This window comes from Lampetra planeri, chromosome 12 (assembly GCF_965212315.1).
Source record: "Lampetra planeri chromosome 12, kcLamPlan1.2.h2, whole genome shotgun sequence".
NCBI classification, from domain to species: domain Eukaryota; kingdom Metazoa; phylum Chordata; class Hyperoartia; order Petromyzontiformes; family Petromyzontidae; genus Lampetra; species Lampetra planeri.
Genome location: NC_136118.1, coordinates 4,952,891 through 4,966,330, shown reverse-complemented (window position 1 = coordinate 4,966,330; position 13,440 = coordinate 4,952,891). Strand labels below are relative to the sequence as shown.

The 13,440-nt window shown below is 41.7% G+C and overlaps 1 protein-coding gene across 1 annotated transcript; it reads left to right on the top strand.

The window, feature by feature from the left end:
* The first annotated feature begins 8,431 nt into the window (after positions 1–8,431).
* Positions 8,432–13,171, top strand: SUCLG1 (succinate-CoA ligase GDP/ADP-forming subunit alpha). The gene is made up of 9 exons (XM_078599244.1): positions 8,432–8,573; positions 10,546–10,646; positions 10,913–11,029; positions 11,147–11,359; positions 11,528–11,585; positions 11,776–11,859; positions 12,001–12,152; positions 12,648–12,836; positions 13,001–13,171. Exons 1-9 carry the CDS (start codon positions 8,540–8,542, stop codon positions 13,025–13,027), a joined length of 975 nt encoding a protein of 324 aa, XP_078455370.1. The 5' UTR covers positions 8,432–8,539; the 3' UTR covers positions 13,028–13,171.
* The last annotated feature ends 269 nt before the right edge of the window (positions 13,172–13,440 follow it).

Sequence of the window (13,440 nt, the reverse complement as noted above, 5' to 3'; positions counted from 1 at the left end):
CTGTGAAGGATGTGATCCCTGACATGCAATACCCCGGCGTCTACAAACTAAGCTGTGTCTACGGTAGTAGTTACATTGGGGAAACTAAGCGACATGTCTCGGACCGTGTTCATGAACATAAGGCAGATCTGAAACACAGTAGGAACAATACCTCGGCCATGTCTGATCATTGTTTTATTGCGGTGGGCTCACACGAAGGTACTTTGCAAGCTCACTGGCTATCAACAAAGATTCGTTCATGAAGCCATCCATATACAGTGATACCTCGGTTCACGAACTTAATTCGTGAACTGACTCTGGTCGCGAACCGAATTGGTCGTGAACCGAGGCACATTTTCCCATAGGGTTCAATGTAAATCCGGTTAATCCGTTCTGACCTTTTTTTTTGGTTTTTGAAGCACAAAAATATGAAACAAATTACAATACACATTAGTACTGTACAGTATAGTAATGTATAAAGAGAGAACACTAACCTTGCTTGAGATGACTTCAGTAAGCACTCAAACGGGTGAACTGTACAATACAGTAAGTACAGTATTGTACAGTACAGTACTGTATGTGCTAAAAAGCACACCAAAAAGCAAAAAGTCACTGAAAGTGTCTTCACAGTACTCACAGTACTTCTTTCTGTGTCTCTTCTTCTCTCCACGATCTTCCTACAGGAAGTCACGACCATGTGACAGCCTGGAAATAGCATTAAAATGGGCGCGGCTCCTGTTCGTGAACCGAAGCGGAGTTCGTGAACCGGAGCATATTTTTATGAACTTTTCTGTTCGTGAACCGAGTTGTTCGTGAACAGAAGCGTTCGTGAACCGAGGTATCACTGTATATAGACACAGACACAATTTCAACTGAGAAGATGGGTACAAACTGAGCAATCATTGGAAGGACGGTATCAACCAGTTTAAGTCATAATTGGCTATGATGTCCCCATCCGATGTTAGTTGTGCTTTACGCCCATTTAAAACTTGTGCTTTCACAGTCACTTCGTGCGCCGACTCCCATTAACATGCTAATCTCTCTTTCACATGCTAATTTTCACCTGGCAGCCCTTTTATTGGTGGAAAACCAACCACTGTCGGGTTGGCTGCTCACCACTTACATTTTCATTGGCTAATGATATTTGGGCTACGTCCTTTTCAAACCCTTATGAACAGTTTGCCTTGGAAGCTAACCCCCCTTTTCCTAAAAACGACCGCTTGTGTTGCGATCGAAACGTCATAGTTTTTTGTTATTTTTAATTATTTTCTTTGAACCTATCTACGTGACTTTACCGAAAGACCAAAGAATATGAATTCCTGCAGTCACGAAAGCTTTGAGTCAAGATTTAAGTGATTATAGCTTATGGCTGATATACAAGACTAGTGACTGAACAGCAGCCAAATGGGACAAAACTCCCGAGAGGATGACCGCCATGGAGTTGGGGCAATACGTTTAATTCATATTGTCGTAGAGCCCTGGATAGCTGTGGCATGGGGAGGCCTTCATCTAGCAGTGGGTAGAAAATGGTTGATAATGATTATTGTAGTAAGTGGTGCATTAACCAGTGCCATTATATATATGGCATTATTCTTAAGGAAGTTTATTCTTATCTGAATGAAAAGTATTAACTTAATACAATTATTTGGTTGTGATTGAAGAACTTAAAACATTGGAAATTAATAAACACTGCAATCACAAGAGTGGATTGAAGTGCACCACACAATTATAACAGTTTACATGCCGTTATTAATCCACCACTGCATGAAACGCCTTTCTATGCCGTGTCAGTCAGGATAGTTGTTTTGACCTTACTCCATTATATGGTCTGTGATGATTGGCAAAGAGGGGGACCAGGACTGGGTCACAAATCTCTTGCAACTGATGTTAGTCGTGGCTTGGGATCAAACTAATGTGGTCAATTTTAATGCGCTGTGCGTTAAACCACTGTGACCCCCCCCCCCCCCATCATTATCCCATAATTTCCCAAAATCTATGCACTGCTGGATAAAGGTCTCCCCCAGCTGATATCGGTCGTGATCCTGCCATGTAAAATTCCATCCAGCACCTGTGCACAATGGGGAAGAACATCCTGAAAGTAAAACTATTTCCAAATTCAGATCTCGCCGAGTACGTGCTCGTTTTCTTTCTTATTGCCAGCGTCCTCATAAGGGAAGGGAGGTGACAGCCAAGGCAACAGTGCCCTCTGTTGGCTCGCTGTATGGTTTATGGCAGTAAAGACACCAAATGTCAGAGTTCAGAAACCACATGGTTTCATTTTGTTAGAAACCACTTACAGTATCAGTAGCCACATGTGTAAAGTCATTGTGAAATGTTAAAACAGTAAATTGCTAGCGGTATGATTTCTTAGCGTTATAGCGACCAGGTGTTTTTTGTTCGAACATGCAGTATTGTAGTTTATTCGAGACTACTGAAGTACAAAATGTATGTCTGTATGTATGTTGAACTTCTTTCGCACCGTACGTAGCCAACTATATGTGCGGGGAAAGAACAACAGACTAAACACAAAAAGCAGTTCTAAATAAATGCGTTATCAATCCCGTAACTCCTGTTATCTCTTGGAACTGTTATAATCTCGAAATAAATCATATAACTGCGCCAATATTCCTCCCGCTATCTGCTTTATCCCATGGCTTTTTTGTGGATAAGTTGACTCAATTAGCATTTTTGATAATCCGTGATGTTAGTCCCTCACATCTATGAACTTGTACTGTATATGTTACAAAATATAAGCTTGCCATTGTGAGAATTGTTTAACAGCTTGACAAGTATAACAAAAAGCCATTTCATGATATGTTAATGTTAAAAGCAGCATATTTGGAAGGTCATATTCTTAATGGTGCCATTAATTTTGTTTAAACGGCACTGACAGGAAAGAACTGAAACGTGAAATAATTGCAAAACATGTTTCTGTAAATGATCAGATGCTTATAGCGCTAAATATATTATTTTCGCCTTCGAGAATATCAACTTTGTTTAGCTGTCGTGACAGAAAGTTACGTGTAGTAATAATCATATACTTTACGGCTCTTTTTCAATCCACTGACATGGTTTGATCATCTTATACTTCATTACGTTGGTGGGTGCAGGTTGGACATCACTTTGGTGGGTGCAGGTTGGTCAACACATTGGTTATTGCACCCATCATAGTCCCCCAGAAAAGTTAGTGACAAGAATACAACAAAGATCCCCTGTATAGCCTAAACAGACTGTAGGAGCAAGTGATGTTAGCGATCACTCATGAAGGCCGTAATGCCACACGAGGGAGTGGATGTCCAGCACCACGCCCGGCCGCCTTTGTCTCCCTAGTGGCGATGTTTACACACCGCACCAGGTACTCATTTGAGGCTGAGTCGACCTACGGGAGGCCAGGGAACGGTTCAGATATTCGTTACTGGTGTTGGCCATGAACGGGAATCGAACTTGGGCCACCGGATTCATAGCGCAGCGTGCTAATCACTACACTTCGAAGTTCGTGAACCGTAAATAAATTGCACGCAACTCTACGAATTTGAAGCATCTCTGCAAGTCTTTTTTGCAAGTCTTTTGCAGAGATTAGAATTGACTAGAATTGCTCTATGTTGAGTTATTGCAGGATGAATGCAAAAATCAAGCATGCTGATATTAAAGGTTAACATTAGTATTGATATTATTCATTATTTCGGTATAGTCACGTAGAAGGGAAATAATAAAATAAAATAAAATTTGCTGTGGTTTTCACACCTGATGATGATCGCTTGTGTTGCAATCGAAACGTCGTGAGAATTTTGTTTTATTTTTATTATTTCCCTTCTACGTGACTTTACCCAAAGAACCAATAATATTAATCCCTGCAGTCACGAAAGCTTTAAATCGAAAAATTAGTGTTGATAAAAAAAAATCTACAAGGCGTGCATGGTGGTTTTGTCACAAGGGTTAGCGCACAAGAGCCGTACAAGCTAAATGCAGTTCAGATTCGTCATCCAATCGACAAACGTGTGCAATGTTCATCATCTGATTTACAAATTACAAGTACTGTACTGTAAATGAAGCTTATTGATTGATTTGAAAATTACTTGGCCATGAACAACCCACACAGGGCCATGGAGCCAACTCCCATTATAATTTGACAATAAGAATGCTCGTAATGGAAGAATGTAGGCATATTTATAAATACAGAGATATATTACACTTTGCAAAGCTTTAGCATACTCTATAGAGTGTATAGCACAATCCATTACGCGAAGAGTAAAACAATATTTTGATCTGATAGTTACAGACTGAATTTCAGTACGAATGTAACTAGTATTCATATTTTACTGCCATTGTTAATGTGCAATTGCTTGCTTTCAGTATCGCTGATGCTTAAATTCCACCTAATAATACACTTACAAATGACGACCAATGATTACAATGCTTTTCTCCCTGCTCTACATCCGATTTAGGGCTCAGCTTAACCAAATCCCGTAACTACAGTATATTACTACAGTAACCAAGCAGTTTGTAACTTTAACCCCATTCCAAATTTTCCAGTGTTGCTTTATTTTCTTTACTCTCCACGATGTGCTATTTTTTTTGGCTCTGATTACCTTCGAATATACTTTGTCTCACCTAGTCTTACATAAATGTCTCTATGTACATGTACAGTGTATATCTATTCATCTTTAAACGCTTCTCATGACGGAGTAGATTTACCCAGAAAAGCCTACAGAGTCGGAAGACTCTTCTTTCTCCGGATATGCCCTGCCAAGTTTTTGCAGTAGGCGGCGATGATTGCTATGCGTAAAACCCCTAATGCAGTGCTTTGCAAGTAAAAAAAAATCATCCAGCATTGGGATGTTGGCCAATACCGGTCACATTGTTTTTTGTACTCTGGTGGGGTAAACGGTGAACCCGGAGAAAATCAGAACAGGGTGAGAAGGCACAAACTAGCGTCGGGAATAGAATCTACGACAGAAGCGTTTACCACAGCGAGCCCCACACTTCTCTCTTAAATTGATTCATTGGAGAGAGAAAAACACATCGTAGACATTTTTACATCCTATTCTATTACATCCTATTTTACATCCAATAATATGAATCCCTGCAGTCACGAAAGCTTTAAATCGAAATTTTTACATCCTGTTTGCAAGTAGAATACTTTTTTTGGAACGACTTATACACTTTATATCGATTTTAACAATGTCATTCTCTGAACGGCATTTAATCGGATAAACGTCTCGGACGAAATGTCCTGGAATGTGCCCAATGTCATCAGATTAGCACGGTTGGCTACGTACGGTGCGAAAGAAGTTCAACATACATATCTCAGAAGCCAAACAAGAGATTATTAGCCTACATTGTGTTTTGAATGCCTACAGGACCACCAAGCACAAATATGCTCTTCGGCAGTGGAATTATATAAGGTGGTGGGAAAGAAAGGACAATACAGTTAAATCCATTGCTGTGCTACAACCCACACACAGTACGTTCCCTGCCTTCACCAACCCGTGCTGACGAGTATGGGGTAGTATGGTAATACTGGTAGGAACCACCTGGTTCCACCAGCCCATAGGGGATTATTGTGTCCGTCCGTCCGTCGTGCATCCAAAAATGGGAGGGGTGGGACTGGGTGGAGAGGTGAGGGTGGGGAGGGGCTGGGTGGGGAGGGTGGGGAGGGGCTGGGCGGGGAGGGGAGGGTGGGGAGGTGCTGGGTGGGGAGGGTGGGGCTGGGTGGGGAGGGTGGGGCTGGGTGGGGCTGGGTGGGGAGGGGCTGGTCACCCCGTGGTGCCCTAATAAAACTCAACGTTTAACCTACTCACGCCGGCTTGTGCCCGCCCTCACAGTCGGGCATATTTGTGGAATAGACCACGCCGCCGTTGACCCTGACCATTGACCGAGCAACCCAACGTTCCTACCAGCTCGCTCTGCAGGAATGTGTTAAACCCCTACAACTACCACGCTACGAGGAGGATCTCATCAAGCAGTGGATTAACAACAGAGCAACATGTACATTTAGATAAACAAAAAAATGAATTGGGTTATTTATCGTTAAGTAAAGCGGTGGCTTAGTCGTTAGCTTTAGTGGTTATACGCAACCTTGCGCTTCCCGACCACGAGCAACATCCGGAGTGATATCTGAACCGGTTCTTGGCCCACTCTTCGCTAAGCGGCACTGACCAGCTGGTGAAGTTTGCTCAAACCGAACGAATCCCATTAACGCCAGTGTGGAGGCCTTCATCCAGCAGTGGATTGGTAAATGGCTGCAAATTGTATACTGTAATTGTGCATTTGCTTGTTTACTCTACTGCCGATGAGTAAATAAATGTTGAAACCGATCCAGAGTTTGCTAGTATTGAACCAATGTAGGTGAAGTTTATCTCTCCCAGAAGTCCGTCTACCGGCTGATGGGATGTGTAAACATTAATTTATATGTCTATGTTCATGTGGAGGGACAGATATAGGAAGTGAATTGTTTCCTTATTAACATTGCTCATGCTCATACTTTGCACACCGCAAATTTTTGTTGTAGTAAATGTTCTTGGTACAGTGGTTTAGCAGGAGCCTATTGCAATGGGGAAGGTTGCAAATTAAAATCCTGTGTGTGGGTTAACTCTGCCCATCATCCATCCGAGGTTGATACAATTGCGTACCATATTCTTGGTTCTTTCAGAAAAGTCACGTAGAAGGGAAATACAATAATACAAATTGAACAATAACATTTCCACGACGTTTCGATTGCAACACAAGCAATCGTCATTAGGTGTGAAAACCACAGCGATATTTTATTTATTTTATTTTATTATTTCCCTTCCACGTGACTATACCGAAAGAATGAAGAATATCAATACTAATGTTAACCTTTAATATCAGCATGCTTGACTTCTGCATTCATCCTGCAATAACTCAACAAAGAGCAATTCTGGTCAATTCTAATCTCTGCAAAGACTTGCAAAAAGGACTTGCAGAGATGCTTCAAATTCGTAGAGTTGCGTGCAATTTATTTACGTGGCGTTTTTTTTCTTAACATGTGAGAATGTCATTGTTTTATTTTAATTTTATTATTTCCATTCTTCGTGACTTTACTGAAAGAACCATGAATATGAATCCCTGCAGTCACGAAAGCTTTAAATCGAAAACTTGGGTACCACTTTGTGGGGAAGTCAACAGTGGATGTCCGATGGGTTTCACCCTCGCCATATGAATATGGGATTTCCGCCACTGGTTCAGGGCCGTGATTATAGGAGCGAGATGAGCACCGCATAGACGCAAATGTTTTGAGCAAGATCTCACTTTGACCTTTGTTGAGCAGATTCGAGTGAACAAGATCTTTGCTCAACTCAAAATATGTTTCACGTTCGCTGTAGAAACGTGCTCCTGCGTAAATGCGCGTTCGGTTTTTTTTTATTGCACGCTTTTATTTAACTCACTTTGTCTGTTGTTGTATCCTCAAATCTTGTAACTCAATTTTAACCCACTTCCCAATGTGGTATCGACTGCACACTTGGTATACTTATGTCATACTGATGACAATAGTAGATAAATATATTTGTAAACAATCTTTTTTATAGGTTAGATGTTTCGACTTGGGTCTAATTGTCCACGGTCAACTGACGTTGGCTGTAAATCACTATGGTCCTTTACGTTATGGTACATTTTGGGGCCACTTCCTGGAGTTCTTCCATTACAGTACGGTACATTTCATGAAAGCGTGTTTTTAAAAATATTACTTATTTGTGTTGGAATATTCGGGTTGTTAAAATCACAAGCCGTAAACCGATAAGTTTTCAAAATCAGTTTACCAGTTCCGAAAGGTCAGGGACCGGTCATCGCTTCCAGGGTGAATGTCTGTAACGAATGCACAGATTTTTGCACGGCAGACCGAGATGACATGTTGCCCTCTATACACATACTGGACTGTATTGCTGTTGTAGAAAGCTTGGACACGCGTGTCCCAAGTTCTTAACTTTTACTTTTATAAAATCTCAATAACTGTTATTGACACTTATTTGTCATTACGAGACAATCCCGAATGTAATCGCCTCCTTAAACTACTTGATTATTATCGTTCTAATTGAGAAATACAAACATAGACACTTAGAACTGAGAAGTGAGTATATTTTTGACCTTTATTCTCAGTCAAAAGTAACATGTACTGTATTGGATTCTCACATTTCCTCCTTAAGACCCCTTCCTGCCCTCGTCCCCCCCGCCCCACCCCGTAACCCCTCGCCCCCACCCATTCTTCCCCTCCACCCCCACCCCACTACCCCCTCCACCCCCACCCCATTTCCCCCCCCCGCCATCCTCCGCCTTCCCCTCCACCCCATTCCCCCCCGTCTTCCCCTCACCGCCATCCCCCCCTCAACCCCCTCCCCCTTCGACTACCCCCACTTCCCCCCCACCCGCCCAGGCAAATTCCTTCACTGCCACACACAACGCCTCCCCGCCCCACCCTCTTTAAGAGACGGCGCGCGCTGATTGGCTGCCGCGCGGGGTCACTGGGTCACGGCCGACTCGTGTCTAGCGCACCCGAGCGACGCGCGCGCTGCATTGTGGTCGCCGCTCAGCTGTTGTCGCCATGTCCAGCGTCCGCCTCGCGTTCCGCCTGCTCTGTGAGTCTCACACCGATCAACTCACCCTGTCTCTTGCCTCTGCTCGCGTCTCTCTCTCTTTGCAAACACAACCACACTCTCGGTTATTAGCGTCGTTGCCGCCACTGCTGCTGCGGCTGTTGAAGTTTGCTGCTACTACGACTTAGCCCCGGGGGCCCTGAGGACGGGCGGTGACCTCTGCGTGGCGGCACGGAGCCAAGTGGAGGAGGAGGAGGATTATGATGATGATGAGAAGAGATGGGATGATGATGTGTGCTGCTGCTCTGTCGTGTTGTGTCGAGTTATGGCTTCGTTGTGTTGCAGTTAAAATGTCTGCAGTCTACGTGCTAACGCGGGGAAGCTGGTGTCAATGTGTTACCGTATTCTCGAGATTATGACGCACTGATATCCCCCCACCCCCTGCAAGTACTTTAAAGCAACGTTGGAATGCGTCTTATAATCCGGTAGGCGTGTTTGTAATAGAATAACTTTTTCCATTGTCAAATTAAAACGCGTCAGATTGTTTTGGATGAACCCCGACTTAGCTACTTATTTTGTTTGCAATAGCCTAATTCAACTATGCTGTTTTTTACGCTTGTGGTTTATTTGAACTACCCAATTGTCTATGTTACAAAAGACGCACTTTTATCCTGTACTTTAAAGCAAAAGCTGGGAGATCCGTCTTATAATCCGGTGTGTTTTGGGGGTGCATCTAATCGGTATGTTTGTGTATGAGATATTTGTATAACTTGATATCGGGCACAATTTAGATAGAATACGGTAATTATTTTTACAGCTACAACACCGTTTGCTGAATGATAAAGTTACATTGACATTTCAAATTATTACGAATGACGCAATTATAATTGACCCCGGGTCTCTGATTTCCAACTGCGGTAGATTCGTGTGCGCTGCCAGGGTTGTGTGAACCCTTTTGGTATGCGGTGGTGCCAACTTTCGTTGCTAATATTGTGCTGTGTCCGTGGCTGGGAGGGTATCTATGTGGCGATTAGTGCGATTTAGTCGAGCCCTATTCATGTTTGTGTTTAGTAAATACAAATCCTGCACAGTTTAATTGTAGAAAAGGCCAGGGTTGGCTGTTAACCTTTTCTGTGGACTTTGCCCTGCCACTCAATTGCTGAGCTAAATAAGTTGCCTTTTCTGGTATGGGCTTAAATGCAACATGGACAACAGCGGTGGTCCTACGGTCGACCACTGTAACTAGTGTAGACGCCACGAGTTGACGTTTCTAAAGTTAACAAGGCTGACCATCTGTTGTAAATTGTATGTTGAAGGTGGTGTGATGTAATTGACAGTTGATGTATCTGCCAGTCATCTCAGTCAACCCATGGCACATGGGTTTGGTCCGTGACCTGCCATCGGGCCTTCGACACTTCACGTGGCCTCAAAGTGCACCTAGCATGGCACAAGCGACATTGTGACGTCACCGCCACTTAGTGGTGAACGGCTTTTGTTGATATTATTGACAAGACTAGAACATTAGTTTTATGTAGTATGCCCATTTTTGTATTTTACATGTAATTTCAAGTAACAAAACATTTTAAACGTTTTATTATTTAGCAATGCTTACTTGGAGATGACTGTCCTCGCATTGGTTTGTAACTATTCTCAGTAGAGGCACACTTGATGTTTGCCTTTACTGAGACATTTAATGGAATTTAGTCATCACACCAGCAGTGCATATTGTATGATATGTGCCTCTACTGAGATATTAATCAATGTGGTGGTGACATGTTATGCCATGCGTTTTTATTAGCACTGCAATGAGTGTAACCTTGATAGTGTACATTTATATTCTGCCAATGCACATGCCATTTGGTGATATTGTTAAGTAAAACATATGTGTTATGTGGTTCACTTTTAAGGTAAGGGTTTAGTGTTATTCAAGGTGAGATTTCACCATGCACTGGAAAGTTTTGAGCCAGACCGTGTAAATTCCTCTTTACGAGTTGGTACCGCATGTCACCTGCAGCTGAGCGGACTGGAGTGAGATACTGCTACACAGCAACCCGATCAAACCTGTACATCACCAAAGACACCAAGGTCATTTGCCAAGGTTTTACTGGAAAACAGGTACAGGCCGACCGACACACTCCCAGTTGACCACATGTTTCTTGAGTTTATTTAAGTGCAAAGAAGAGTTTATTATGCACAAAACGGGCAGCTTGATTTTTTTAAAAGTATGTTTTACAATATATATGAGCTCTTAACGACTTAGTTCTGTTTTCATCAAAGTACACTGGTGTATAGTATTGCTTTTGTGAGGGTGGCATTATTGGTACAACATAAGCAATACCTCGACTTTTAACACGTGATGTGTCACACTGGTCATCTTGCAGGGTACCTTTCATAGCCAGCAGGCCCTGGAATATGGGGCGAAAATGGTTGGAGGAGTTTCACCAGGAAAAGGGGGGAAAGCCCATTTAGGGCTTCCTGTCTTTAACAGCGTGCAAGAGGTAAGATTTGTTTTCAATCTACGGCTTGAGTTTTTTTTTTAAATTGCATTGCAGTTAGTGACAAATCTCAAGCTGTATGGTGCAATTAAGCATCGTGATGTATATTGTCTTTTTCAGGCCAAAGATAAGACTGGGGCGAATGCAACTGTGATTTATGTTCCACCACCATTTGCCGCGGCTGCCATCCATGAGGCAATTGATGCAGAGATCCCACTGGTGGTGTGCATCACAGAAGGCATACCGCAGCTGGACATGGTGAAGGTTAAGCATCGCCTGCTGAGGCAGAACAAGACACGCCTCATTGGACCCAACTGTCCAGGTGTCATCAATGTAAGCTGGCCTTTCAACCTTTGTGTTTAAAATTGATACAATAAAGCAAATATAAAGGACATTTATCTTTTTTTTTACTTTTTATGGAAGCTGATTGTATTGAATCAATTGTTATTTCTTTCAATAGCATTTTATGCAATTGAAACAATTTTTAACTGACATTTTCAGCCAGAGGAGTGCAAGATTGGTATCATGCCAGGACATATACATAAAAAGGGAAGGATAGGTAAGTCATAGTTTTTCCCAACCATATACTTTGCTTTATTTCAGAACAGTATTGTTAACACTCATGAATATTAATTTGAAATATGTTTCATTAGTTATTGACAGATTAATGTGTTTTAAGACAGTGAATTAAGAGATGTAGTCAAATATGTTAAAGTATGTAATTAACTTTGCGAATTAACTTCTTGAAGGAATTGTGTCAAGATCAGGGACATTGACCTATGAAGCTGTACATCAGACAACTCAAGTTGGACTGGGGCAGTCCCTCTGTGTGGGTAAGTGTCAATGTGGCTCACATACATTTTAGAAAACAGTATAATCACAAGTTCGTATATAGTTGTATTGTTTGAAATAACGTAAAATGGCATATAATGTAATTATATTCATAAATTTGAAATTGTTCTTGTATCCTGTAGGAATTGGTGGAGATCCATTTAATGGCACAAACTTCATTGACTGCCTTGAAGTATTTCTGAACGATCCAAAGACGGAAGGCATCATTTTGATTGGAGAAATTGGTGGGAGTGCAGAGGAGAATGCTGCAGAGTATCTGAAAGAGCACAACACAGTATGTTGACATAAAAACACAATCACTGTATTTTAATGTACTTTTCCATTTTTAATCATGAAAAGACCATCACATTTATCACAACTCCAACTAAGCAAAAGCATCACTTGGGAGAATACATAAAATAAATAAGCAAATAATGTCTCCATATATTGATTCAAGCAACCCTTACTCTTGATGAGAGTCTGTGTCAAAACCTGTCCAGAGTTTGCTTATTTTAATCAATGCTGCTGAAATTATGCACTTTCAGAAGGCCGTGTAGCTGCTGAGTTATATTTTTAGTTTTGTTTGGAGAGACATATATGAAGTAGCCATTGCTCATTTATTTTATTCCCATTTATGAGGTCACTCGCATGCAATATTTTTTGTTACATTTTATGACACTATATTACCACTTTTAAGTGGAAGTGTTTACTTATCCATTGAAACTTTTAAATTGTGTACATGATTAAATAAATGGACATTTTTGTTCCTTCCCGAAACGTGATATCACAGGGTGCCAATGCTAAGCCTGTGGTGTCGTTCATCGCTGGCTTGACGGCCCCACCTGGTCGCCGCATGGGCCATGCTGGAGCCATCATTGCTGGCGGAAAGGGTGGCGCGAAAGAGAAGATCGCCGCGTTACAGGCGGCCGGTGTTGCAGTGAGCATGTCTCCTGCACAGCTTGGCAACACCATGTACAAGGTGAGATATTTTCAGATGTATATAAAATACAAACATGCATTTTAATATTCGTGCAAAGGCTCTTGTCACAAATGAAAACATGCGGATGCAAATAGACATTGAAAATGATGACATGACAAAACAATGCGTAGTAAATGTTCGTGCTGTTTGTGTGTGTTTTTCAGGAGTTTGAGAAGAGGAAGATGGTATGAATTGCAAAGAGGTGTTAGGGTGCTCTCCAGATGTGTAATCACAACCGTTCATGTTATGTCGACAATACAACATGTTAATTACAGTTGAAACTATATTTGTAGATGCCATGTCTTAATCCAAGCAAATAAACATCCCAATGGTTATGCGGTGTTTCTAGTCTTCAATCTCCCCCCCCTACCCTTTCACAAATCGTTAATTCACATTTTAACATGATTAAGATGAGCTCTTTTCTTAAATCCATTTGTCGTGTGTTCTCGGAATTTGTGCGACGAGGAAGTATTATGAACAGCAGGGGGCAGACTACTGCCACAAATACTTGAGTTGTGAAATATTTTTCTCAAAAAATGTTAATGCAGGAAATGTAATTTTGTTCCTGACCATTCTTACAATTTAGCGAGATTTTTTAAAATGT

Coding starts and splice junctions, on each gene's coding strand:
- SUCLG1 (XM_078599244.1), top strand. CDS start 8,540: ATGTCCAGCGTCCGCCTCGCGTTCCGCCTGCTCT. Junction 8,574..10,545: donor CCTCGCGTTCCGCCTGCTCT/GTGAGTCTCACA, acceptor TGTCACCTGCAG/CTGAGCGGACTGGAGTGAGA. Junction 11,860..12,000: donor GGGGCAGTCCCTCTGTGTGG/GTAAGTGTCAAT, acceptor TGTATCCTGTAG/GAATTGGTGGAGATCCATTT.